Source organism: Camelus dromedarius, chromosome 4 (assembly GCF_036321535.1).
Source record: "Camelus dromedarius isolate mCamDro1 chromosome 4, mCamDro1.pat, whole genome shotgun sequence".
NCBI classification, from domain to species: Eukaryota; Metazoa; Chordata; class Mammalia; order Artiodactyla; family Camelidae; genus Camelus; species Camelus dromedarius.
The window spans coordinates 38,991,162-39,004,024 of NC_087439.1; the positions used below are offsets into that span (position 1 = coordinate 38,991,162).

At 35.1% G+C, this 12,863-nt stretch overlaps 1 protein-coding gene across 1 annotated transcript in view; it reads right to left on the reverse strand.

Moving 5' to 3' along the window:
• IFIH1 (interferon induced with helicase C domain 1) overlaps positions 1–12,863 on the reverse strand; it is a 50,795-nt gene that overhangs the window by 19,858 nt on the left and 18,074 nt on the right. Inside the window, exons 4-5 of the mRNA XM_010985569.3 lie at positions 6,337–6,441; positions 686–906 (exon numbers count right to left, since the gene is read on the reverse strand). Of these exons, the coding sequence (XP_010983871.2) occupies positions 686–906; positions 6,337–6,441 (326 nt within the window). The remainder of the gene's footprint in view (positions 1–685; positions 907–6,336; positions 6,442–12,863) is intronic.

A 12,863-nucleotide genomic window follows, 5' to 3' on the forward strand; every position in this document is an offset into this window, starting at 1 on the left:
ATTTATCTGAATAAAGCTCAACTAACTAGATTTCATTGAAAATAAAGAAGGCATATCTGTTTATGAAGATAGGCTTCAAATATCCTAAGATATGAATATTAAAGAAAACCTCAGTTGCACTGAATGATATATATTTATATATATATAATATGTGAAAATTATTTATCTGTTTAACTTGATATAAATTATTTATCTATTTAACTTGATATAAATCAGCCAAATATTCACTTAATTTTCTCTTTATTCTCAAATCAAATGATATATATTCTGAATAAAGAGTTCTTGTGACTTTTGACTAAGGGTCAATGGTTAAAGATACTCTAGAACACAATGTTCCATCCTAGATTCCAGTGATATTTTGAGGTCATTTATGTTCACATGCAATGATAGCTTAAATTAGTGCCAGTCCATCTTAACGGGTAAATCTGGGTAAATATACTCTTTATACATCTGTTACAACTATTTGGTTTAATGTTCTGGTTTAACTGAAAAAAAAAATCTATTTTAAAGGCTAATAACTTAGATATACATATAACTGGAAAAACAAAGATTTAAAATAACCTATTTTGACATTTTTCCTAATTAAACTAGATCTGTGCCATCCATTGTTACAAATGTCTCTATACAAGTGCTTCAGAAAATAATAAAATGGGAATAAATGCTCTACTATGTGCTGTTTGAATACCTTATTGACAAGGACTATAACTTTTCCAGGTTCTGACGCTTTTTTCTTCTTGTCCAAGTGATCCTTGGTGACGTAAACGGCCACTCTGGTTTTCCCACTCCCTGTAGGGAGGCATATGATGATATTCTTTCCCTCCAAGGCTGGCTGGGCCACTTCCAGTTGGTAAGGCCTGAGATGCAGCTCTGGCTCAGGGGATGCTCTTTCTGCCCCAGTCTCTTCATCTAAAGCAGGTTAAGAGGAAGAAAAATAAGCAACAAAAAAGTTAAGGCTAGGAAGCCTGAAACTGAACACAGGCCCCTTGTGGCTTAAATTCCCTTTCATGTGTGGTCCAAACCAGCCCATTTCCTATTTACTGTACCAAATGAGTGTCAGCTCTGCATTTGCAGGATATAACCCAAGTTGTAAGTGGCCAACGGGATGAGGGTGGACAGGGAATAAATTAACAGGATGGAAGATGGGGAGGGGGCAACGCGCAGGAATCTTTTCACAGCGCGGGCAAAGCCAAGGGGAAATGACAGAAAAGGCCGTGGTGCAGGGTTGGCAGTTTACGGTTAATGCAGCCGACTCGCCACGTCTTTGCGGAGCGGTTCCACACCACTTGTTTCTCTTAGCCCTTCCACCCCAAAGTCCAGAGCAGCTGAGAAAGTAGGAATTATGCTCTGTGGTCCCCTCACTTTTTATTGCAAAGAAATATTACAGCCGATGCTACTTTCCTTCATTTGAAAAACTTGACCTGACAAACCCAACACCAAAAAGCATATCTATCTGTCTGTCTGTCTCTTTATCTATCTCAAATATCTAAAAATGTCCACAAAATCCTATTTTTGTCATTTAAGGCAACCAGATTAGACAGAAGTAATAGTTAGGGAAAAGGGGAAACTCTCCCGTGCCAGCCTTTAATCTGTAGGTTTGCATTGAAAAAGGAACAACAGTTTTGTTGGTTTAAATGGAATTGTGACTAATTTTGCCATTTAGTCTAATTGAATGTGATTTTTATCACTTCCTTATCCTTCCTTATGTATGTCTCCACGCATTCATAGTTCCCTGAAACTCAAATCACAGTATATTAAAAATATTTCCAATTAACATATATTTTGAAATTTAAAATAGTGATAAAATAATTACTAACATACATTACTTTTATAAACATTAGAATAAAATTATTATAACATATCTTGGTTTAAAAATATTTTGTTTAGAAGTGACTATATTTCCCCATATTAGCCAGGGGAAAAAAGATCTAAAAATGTATAACTTATCATGTGGAATGCAGTAAAATAAATATTAGATCAATTTAAAAGCCCATCTTATGCTTTATGTAATCACAAAAAAAATGAAATGACAGCACTTATCAGTATTTCATTACATATGAAGTAAGCGTTCTCTTATCAACGACTGCAATAAAACTAAACTAACATGATCCCATTAGCTTCAAAAAAGTTGCTGATTGTGCCATTTCAGCAACTGGAAGATTCTATTTAACTGGGTTTTAACTTGTTGTGATAGCACTATCTGATCAGGTAGGAAAATTCACACCAAATACCACTTAGTAAGAGTCACCTACTAGCCTGGCAGGAAATTTGCCTTCTTTATGGCTGAGTGAACACAGATGCAATACATATATGTTATCACTGGCTCATCTGCTGATTCATTTACTATGATTATCAGGAAAAACTCATTCAAGATCACCAGCATTTAAAAACACATATTGCCAAGTTTTCGTTCCATGCTTGTTTTGAACTGCATAGCAATTACAACAATTCATCTTGTATTATATTTATGCAAGATTCAAACTGGAGAAAGAATATCATTATTTCTCTGATAAGTGGCTTTCATAGATGATCAAAATCCTAATATTCCACTTATATTATGAACATTTTTCACCCAACTTTTCCAAAACAGCCAGAATATTTGCAAAGGAAGATGTATTTTAAATCGTGTTTAACACCAAGATCCAGGAACTTACTTTTGCTGAATTGCTATTTGATGTAGGAAATTAATTAAAAGATTTAGCAAGTTCTTGTTTAATTTCACTGTAGGTATATTTTTTTGCATAGAGTTTTTAAAAGATAATAAAATTTGGCTCCCCTCATAAGAGTTGTATGTACTTTATTAATAATCATTTTTCCCTTTTTTTTTGCTTATTAGTATATCCTTGGGTAAGAAAAATTAAAAAGAGAAACTTAGAGCAATTTTCTCTCTTTTATAGGAATTTAAAGTGAAATCGCATGAGTAAAACATCAATATCACTTATGCATATTAGATATTTGTTGTACTAATACATTTAAGAAGAGTTAAGACATTAAAAGGGCTATTGTTTATTTTAGATACAGTAGTTAGTATCACATATTGTATAGACAGGGAACTATATTCAATACCTTGTAATTGCCTCTAATGAAAAAGAGTATGAACAGGAATATATACGTATAACTGAATCACTATGCTGTATACCAGAAATTAACACAGTATTATAAACTGACTGTGCTTCAATTCAAAAAAAGGCCTATTGTGCTCAAAATTTAATTCTAGAATCAAATTCATGATGCTTACTGTTACTTATCTAGTCACGTACCACTAACTCATTCTGAAGTAAACATTTACTGGGTGTCTACTACATGCCAGGCACTCCCAAGAACGCAGTCCTTATTTTCGAGGGTTTCAGAGGCCAGGGCACTCTACTGTGGCCACTGAAAATATCTGGCAACTAGTTAGATAGCTGAATATATTCCATATTTTTGAGTCAAGTCTAGGAAACTTGATGGGTAACCTCAAGTTTAAAAGAGAGGCACAGAGTGAATATGGAAAAAATTAGAGTTGGATTCATGGTGAGAACAGCATCCAAAGAAAAAGAGCTGGGTGAGTGCTAAATATTCAGCCTGATTCTTGCCTTATCACATCCTCTGACATAGGGATGGGAGAACATATCCACACAAGCAATGAAAAGAGAATTTTCTCTTCTCTGTCACCAGAAGGAGAGAATTGGGCTAGTGTCAAGGAGCCAGGAGCCAATTTCCCTTATAAAAGAAATGTTTGGGTTTTGTTTGTTTGTTGTTTGTTTCTTTTTGGCTCTCTTTGAAAAGCAAAATCAATTAAATGCAATAACAAAAATGGTGTTTAAAATATGCACAGGCTTTGAATAACATCGTGCCCTCCTCTACAACAAATATTGATTGAAAACCTTAAAATTACACTATACCACATAAATGGTCAAAAAAATGAAATCAAATAGGGCTTAAATAATAACATTCTATTGGAACTACACCATGTGGCAAATTTCATTCTCACATTGATTTTGACAGCTGAGCTATTCTTGGAAAGAAAAGGTCTGTCACTGCATGTGTTTGAAATCGACAAAGTATTCCTTTACCTATATAGTATGTAACCTCGGAAAAATACACCATTCGAGCTGGATAAATATTAACAGATATTACCTCGAAAGAGTAAAGAAACACTTTCTACATATTAGGTCAACATTCATTGCCAAAAATATTGCCAATTTGTGAGAAGCAGTATATCCTTTTGAGAATGAGAAACAAAAAACCAAAAAAAGCCTCCCATAGTATAATTAGAATATTTAAAATACCACTAATTGTGTTTTACTATGGCATAACAATACTTCCACAAAGGAACATAATGTCATGGTATTGGGTCACATCAATGATCCTTATGGCCCATTAGGTAACCTCTGAAGGTGGACAAAGGACTTGTGGAATAAAGTCCTTTTGATGTCAGCCTCAGGGGCTAAAACATGATCCCGAACACTCTGGTGCTTTCAGTGATTCAATATGTGTTTAACAATTTGCAATTTATCTAAACCTTTTTTCGAATTGATTTCTACTTCAGCCTATGTCATGCACCTGAGGGAAAGGAACTTCTTAGTTTAAATTTTATAATTTCAGAATTTTGCTACCCACCTCACAATTTTATACCCACTAGTCTTTGTTTCTAAGCACTGACCATCTAGGACTTCAAAGAGAGCCCTTTAAAACTGTTCGTCTTCGAATGTATTTGCCTTTGAAAACGTATTTGCTTTTTAAAAGTAGGTTGCATTCAGCTTTATCACGTCTTTCATGCCAGGCTGAAGACTGAAAATCAATAAATAGTTACACTTGCTAACAGCTCTAAACAGACAAAAGGCTCTGCACATAGAGAATATCCATTAAATATTTATTAAACGAATGAATATTGTTGAAAAGCCCTTACTTAGACAAACAATAATTAGGATGAGGTCCAGAAGCTTAAAGAAACCAAACCATAAAGATGTTAAATATTAGCTAGAGTATATTTTGAGTTCTAACATCAATAGTATTTAATAAAAATGTTAATTATTAAATTTAACAATTGTATAACAAGCATAGAAAAAACAAATACAGTCCGCAGAAATATGCACACGGCAAGAACTTAATAACATTGACAAATTGAACAGAAAATTAGTTAACCCTTTTTCATTAACGTTAAAGTTATGACTGACATTTGGTGAACTGGGTTTCCTCAAACCAACTTGTTCTAAGCGATTCAGGAGTGTTACTAAGAGAAAAAGGACATTTAAATAAAAGAGTGGCACATTCAAACTGGGAAAGCTTTCAGGGCAGGTGAGCATCTTTACATAAATTGTTTTGCCCCTCTAGGCCTAGTGTACATGTAAAAGTCTATCATTCTTCTGACAATGCAGGGTAATCTGAAGTGCACAGTTCTAAGTGTTTTCTACAACTCAATCACAAAATGAGTGAAGAATAAAGTAATTTGTTTCTCAATTTGTCCTTTGCTGCTGCTTCTTAGCTGGCCATATTGCAAAACATTGTTTTCTGTTTGTACTAATTTGATTATTTTAATTATAAAATATTTCAAACATGCCAACAAATATTAGAAAGGTATGTAACAGACATCCAAGGACCCATTGTTAAAAGATGCTAACATTTTAGCTCATAATAATGGAAATAAATGCACATTCAAAGAAGGAAGAAAGACCCGAAAATGATCAGACTGACAAGAGTTAGGAAATCTGATAAGACGAAGTCTTGCTGAAGTGTGGGGATTGGGAAGAGGCACTCTTACTGATTGCTGGTGGGATAGTCAACTGATATAAAGAGTGATTTGGGAAACACCCAGTAAATTTCTCATTTAGTGATGAAAACATTTTGCAAACTCTAAGAGAGATTCATACAAATTGAAACTCTTTTAACTATATGTGTAAATTCTAGTTCTTACTTTAAGAGGGACTCATTATATGCTGTTATCTACAGAGTCATACTCATCTCATTGATAGTATTTTTTATTTACAATGTATTTTAATTAAAAAAGGAAGGGGTTGAGAATAAATGTACAAAATTGAATACACAATTTAAAAGCAGTCAGATTCATTGAAACAGATCGCATAAATAAAATATATTACATGATTCTATGGAATATGCCATATGCCAGACCAAAAAGATATGTACTGGGTCAGAATCAGAAAGCTTGATTCTAAGACTTTTTGTGAGTTGTACTTTTAAAGAAAATGAATGGCAAAGTTCCAAAACTACTTCAACTGTAGAAAAGAATTGCTTTAATTGCATAAATACATTAGGGAGGGTATGAACAGCCCCCATGCTTTCCACTATATGGTGTCTTATTTCACACTTTTTAAGGTTTACACAACAGTTAGGCAGTACCTGAATCACTTCCCATGGTGCCTGAATCACTGCCCATGTTGCTGTTATGTCCAAGACTTTCATCTAAGCAGCTGACACTTCCTTCTGCCAAACTTGTGTCTGATTCTGCAAAGGAAAACATTTTAAAATATTTTTAAAATATTTCTGAGAATAAACGTATTTTAACTGCACACCTCTACAGCACACAGTACATACAGTTCAATGCAAGTGGAGAAGGCACACCCAGACAATTGGGAATAAAAGGTAAGAGTTTCTGGCAAGCAACATTTAAAAACTCTTCTCTGGATGAGCAGCTGTCCGGGGGTGAATCGAATACATGTTATCTACCTACGTAAAGTACCATACATCCAATAGCAGAGCTCAGGCAAATTTGCAAGGATTTGTGACTTCTGTCATCCCCTTTTGTGTAAATTCCATCCAAAAAAGGTCTAGGCTTGATAATGTCATTTAGACAAAAAGTATTACACAGAAACCACTGAGTCATTTTCATGTAAAATGGTAGAGGAGTAATAAATTATAGAAAAATTATAATGAATGAAGTACATGGTTCTACTGATGGGTTATGAAAACAGCAGTTCAGTGATAAACATAAGTTTAAAATCTCACAAAGAATTTACTCCAAAAGAATACCATGAAAGCCAGGCATTGCAGTGGCACTAGAAACTTATGTGAGGTTGGAGATACTTCTTTTTTTCTTTCCTATGATTAAACCAAGCTTCCATCAAAGAGTTACAATTAATATGAGTGGCAAGGGTACATCTTCACTTATTAATCCTGATTTTTCTCTTTTCAGTACTCAGTACTGATTCCTTTTGAAAACTTTTCCCTCAAGGGAAGACCTCCTTCCTTACAGTTTATTTCCAAGGATTTACGCAGTCCCATCCGCAAGGATTAGAACTATTGTTCAACTGGTAAAAATAAATGAAAGTTGGCTACGGATGTTGATTTTGGAGTCAGAAAGACTTGTGAAATTTGCTGTTGGCGATGCTCTGAGACTTACTTCCTTCCCTTTATTTAAAATGGGGCTGGTAGAGGTCTAAACTATGAGGTAAAAAATATGCTACAAGGATTTATTGTACAACACAAGGAATATGGCCAATATTTTATAATTACTACAAGAGGAGTATAATCTTTACACATTGTGAATCACTATATTGGACACTTGTAACATGTAATATTGTACATCAATTATACTTCAGTTAAAAATAATAAATAAAATAAAAAATAAAATGGGGCTAGCACAACTAACCGCACAGGATTTGATAGCCATTAAATGATAGTAGATACAAGTTCTTTGCAGTGCAGTTAAACTACTAGTGATTGGAAAATGGAATAAAATTAAAGTAGTTGGTGGATTACTTGGGCAAGAGTGTCATTTAATAATGTTTTTACAATGAATAATATTTCATAATATTTATACTTGTTAGATGATTATTACTTCATGCTCAAGCTCCCAAATGCACTAAATAGATTATACTAAGGCAGGCTTAAGTTGTATAAAACTAGTCTGAGGGTCACATATTTAAGCCAGAAATGGAATGAGTGAAAAAGAGACTCACGGTGTGGTACAGATAAAAATTCTCTGGAAAGGGACAATATACAACTCCTTAAAACTACCAGTATCTTCTTTTCTGTTAACTGGCGATTTCCTTTTTTAAGTCAGGTGTGTTGAGGTATAATTTACACACTTTTTAGTAAAAATCACTCTTTTTAGATGTATAGTTTGATGAATTTAACAAACACAGTTTTGTAACCCGCATCACAGCCAAGATTTTTCTATCACCTCAAAATCCACTCAAGTCTCTTTATTGTCACATTCTTCCTGCTGTCCCCTGGCAGTCAGTCATTTGGTTTCTGTCCCTATAATTTTGCCTTTTTCAGAATGTCTTATTAATGAATTCATGTAAAATGTAGCCTTAATGTTTGGCCTTGTTAACTTAGCATACGATGTTCGAGATGCATCCACGTTGTTTGTGTCAGCAATTTGCTCCTTTTTATTACCGACTAGTATTCCATTGAGCATCTGTGACAGCTCCCTTCCTATCTGGATAAGCCTATTTAGCTTGGGAAATAGAATGGAATTACAGCTATTACCAATTAAATATGTAAGATAGCGTCCTTAAAAATTAAACGAAAGCTGGTAAGACATTTGTAAAAAAAACTCTCAATGGACTTGCACACTGTTTAAGTACATTAGCACAACACAAATATACTCATGTGAAAATACTGAGCTCATCAGTTGTCGTAGATGAGTTCTGAAACTCAGGCTGCGGAATCACTTATGATCACACGGGAAAACCTGTGTATCTCACTGAGAGATTTTAAATATGGCACTTCGCAATTCCCTGAGGTATGCCTTGTTAGAAGCTCAGAGGCGAGTGTGGGATAGAACTGTCAAGTAGAAGAGTGTTTTGGGCAGATGTACTGATGAAAAGAGAATATGAGTTGTAAGGAAGAGGCAAGGTGTAAAATGAGACAGGGAAAATGTCACTGCAAGGATGATTCTAGATCTAGAAAGCTAGACCCATATTTCTGAGGCAAAAAAAAGTGAATTTTGACATGCTTTTCACTTGTTGTTTTAAATGTAGTATTGAGAATGGATAACAATGCCAAAAATACTGAAAAATACAAATATTATCTAAAATCTAACACTGTCTTTTAAGTCTCCCACTAAGTATGACACAAACAGAAATAATATTTGATTTTCATTTCATTTTCTAATCACTGGCAGTTAAACCATTATCTTTAACCTGCTCCAAGCATATGTAAAGTCAAAATTTTCCCCCAGCTTTGTTCTAACATACATGAGGTTTGGGGGAGCTACTTAACGCAATGCACGTGAATAATTTATGAACATTAAAGAAAGTTGCTACCAAAAAAGGGTATTATTAATTAAGCTCATTATCTGGATTATTTCGAGTTAAAAAACAAATCTGCAATGTGTTGGGGGATACTAAGCTCAGTGTTTTCCAGATGTAATGTAAATTATATTTTAAGCTCTCAATGTCCCATGTGGTAGATATCACCTCAATTTCATAGGTGAGAAACCAAGTCTCAGACAGGTTAAATGATTTACCCAGATCACACAGCTAAAAAGGGGCAAAGCTGGAAGTCTTATTTTCTGAATCCAAGTCCAGTATTCCAGTGTTTCTGCCCAACGCCAAGCACGCCTCATGATCTGTTGTGAAACTTTGTAAACAAGCAGTAATACTGTCCGTAGTGTTAAGTGAAATGAAAGTTTTTTTTTAATAAGCATATGGACATTTTCACTGTAATGTCAAATTTTCTATCAATCTTAAAGCAGCTTATCTTTCCAGGAAAAAAAAAAAGTTACAGAGTACTTTATTTTGCTAACATTTTTTATTTCACTGATAGACTTTCATTTACTTTACTTCTAAACATCCACACTTAACTTTTAAGCTTTTTTCTGCACGTAAGTAAAAGAGGAACACTTCTGTCCTTGCTAGATAAAATTAATTGCAATAATTCTATTAGCAGTCATTATGAAAATGAAAGTGACTATGTAGAGGTCTATTTCTTTGTCATTTTAAGGATATATAAATCTCTAGGTTCTCAACACAAAAGTAGTTTTGTTTCCTTGGTGGCAAATTCTTATGCATTTGATATATTTTTTTGATTTCATAGAAAAGAAGTACTGGAGAAAATAACTCTAATAATTAAAGAAAATATATTGTATCTCCCATAACACTGAGACTGCCTTCCCCTAGAGATTCTCCTCCTGTGTTCATCTAAAAAAAAAATCATGTTACACACACACACCCACCAAAAAGCCAGAATAAAAAAAAAGTGTTATGTGATGACAAAATTAAACCAACCTACTAAGTTTATAAGCCAAGAATTTCTGCAATTAATTGTATAGGATTATCATGTTTCATTCTTCGTACTTTTCGCAGTATGTCAATCTGGACTTACATCCTAACAAATAAAGTCATGTGTCTATGATTTTAAAATAGATCAGATAAATAGTCAACTGGAGACTGGGTGTTGCCATGAAAAGAACATGTGCTATGGAGTCAAACAGATCTGTCTTCAGATCTGAGCTCAGCCACTGCTAACAAGGGACTTAAACTTCTAAATTTTTAAAATATAGGATAGTGGTTTCTGCTTTCTCCTTTATTGTCAGAATGATTCTGTTAGACCAAGGAAATAAATCTTAAAGTGAAACAAATCTTAAATTCTCATAAAGTTGCTACTTAAATGAGCTTTGAATATTAGAACTAGATTCTACAGTGAGTTGAGTTAACTTTTATATAGGTGTCACCTCCTCCAGGGGAAATACCAAACTAGCTATGGTAATTTCTAACTGTTGAAGGAAAGTCGTTATTCCTACCAAACTCTATTGGAGTGAAGGAAAACAATACATATTCAGTTAAAAGAAAGGATTTCCTGTAATGATTCTGTAAACAACAAAGTAAAGAACAGCTTTGCTTACAATGATAGTGTCTCAGACCAGTCCATAAGCCAATGGCGGAAAAAATAGTCTCATTTTACAATCACATCTTAAATAGTTTACTAATAAGGCAGAAATATCAACTTGAATCTGTGAAATTTTATATTTAACATCCTCTGAAGCTTTAAATACTTTAAAATATTTTCAAACCATTTAGAAGCCAAAGAAATGCAAGAAAAATTTTTTCAAATGAAAAAAACCTCTTCCTTGAAGGCCTTTTTAGATCTATTCCAATGTAAAGTATGCCCTCTGCTGGAAAAATGCTATTATGACAATTAGTTGATAAGTACATTGTGTAGGCAACTTAAGAACCAAGCTTCAATAGGTAAGATACAAATGGGTTCTCACTTCTGCTCCTACCAGGTAGTGTCCCTCCAATTTTCAGCCTAGATGCCTTTCTCCCTCTGTAGAATATTTCTCCTTTTTTATCCTTTGCCTCAGGCTGTCCTTCTCTTTGCCGGAAAGTGGTTTTGCATTTTATTAGGAAGGGGGCCAAAGCCTCTGTGCATTCTGAGAAAAAAGACGGGGACCAACAGATCCACTCTCCTGAGAGGTGGTGCTTGCAAGGTCTGCAAACAGTCTAATTTCACTTGCCAGGCAGTCGTGTGCTTATTCTAGTTCTGACCTCACGATGCATATGCGCTTCACTTCTTCAACCATCCCCACCTTTCTTCGAGTGGCATTATCCCCCTAGTCCGCAACAGCAAAGACCACCCCTAAAGCTTCAAACACGTGTGCCTGGATGGGCACACACTCAGACTCACGGGCTTCTTAAGTGTGCTTACTGTCATACTACTAATAATACATATTTCCTTTTCTTTTGAAGTAACTTAATCTTTTTTGAGAGGAGATAGATGACTTTTATTTTCAGCTTTATGTATATGGATGTGTGCGTGTGCGCGCACACACTCACGCTCACATTTTGGTCTGTCAGAGTCTGCTCCCTGTGCCAGGGAACATGTGTTCCCGCAGAATGGAGAGAAGCCACCTCCACCCACCTTGCATATTCTCTCCTGGATCCAAGCTTCTAGGAAATGAGTTCCCCAAAGAGAAAAAAATCTCCTAGACCCACAGGCCCACATGGCTATCCATGGAGCTCCTCTGCTCCTGTTTATAGAATTCACAGGGCTGAAATGTTTCAGCCAGAATTACATTTGAATTGTGTACATTGATGTTGGCTTAAATCACATCATCTATGCCCTTTAGCTTTTGGACGTGGGTCTCAAATGGAAAGAGTGATTCAGGGTTATGGGGATAAACATACCCACTAGAATGACCCATTCATTCACTGCTGGTCAGTAAAAGAGGCAAAAAGTCTGAAAGCCAAGTCAGTTATGAGTGATAAGCCAGATGACCATGTGGAAAGTAAGCCTTGGTAATAACAGGGTGTAGAAATGGCCAAATAGAAGATTATGAATTGGAAACCTCTTCGGCTGGCAGGCATCCTTCAGGAAAAGCCATTTAAGTCAAGTAGACCTGAGGAAAGTATGGGGAGAGATTTGTTTAAAGGCTTCCTGGTAAATATTCAACAGTAGCTCTTGGGGAGAAGAAAGTGACAATTGAGAAGTGTTTGCCGATAATGAGGTATTAATATTCCCCCCATAGCTCATTACAAGCTACCAGCATGGTGTCACCGAGTGGGGTTGGGAAGAGATGTGCACCCTGAGCCCTTGCAGGCCAGGAGGAGCCAGTTCCCCTCATTTGATGGATACAGCCCTCTAAGGACTTTCCTCTAAACAGCATCTGAAATAACCAGACATGCTTTGGGCTAATATTGCATAGTTGTCCAAACAATGAATAATAAACTGTTAAGAATATTTTTTTGCCTTAGAACAAGTCTTTGTACAAATCACAGTAAGAGAAACCCCCTAACTCTCACTGATCTTAGCAGTCTTATCTCCCACCACCCTCCTCCATAAATGCTTCCCCCTCTGATCCAACTGTTCCCCTACTCATACTTTTAATAGAATTTTGCTATGTTTATTACAGCTAGATTTTGATGTGTTTATTATTGCTGGATGAATTTTTATAGACTTTTTTTTTTGTAGTTTTAGAT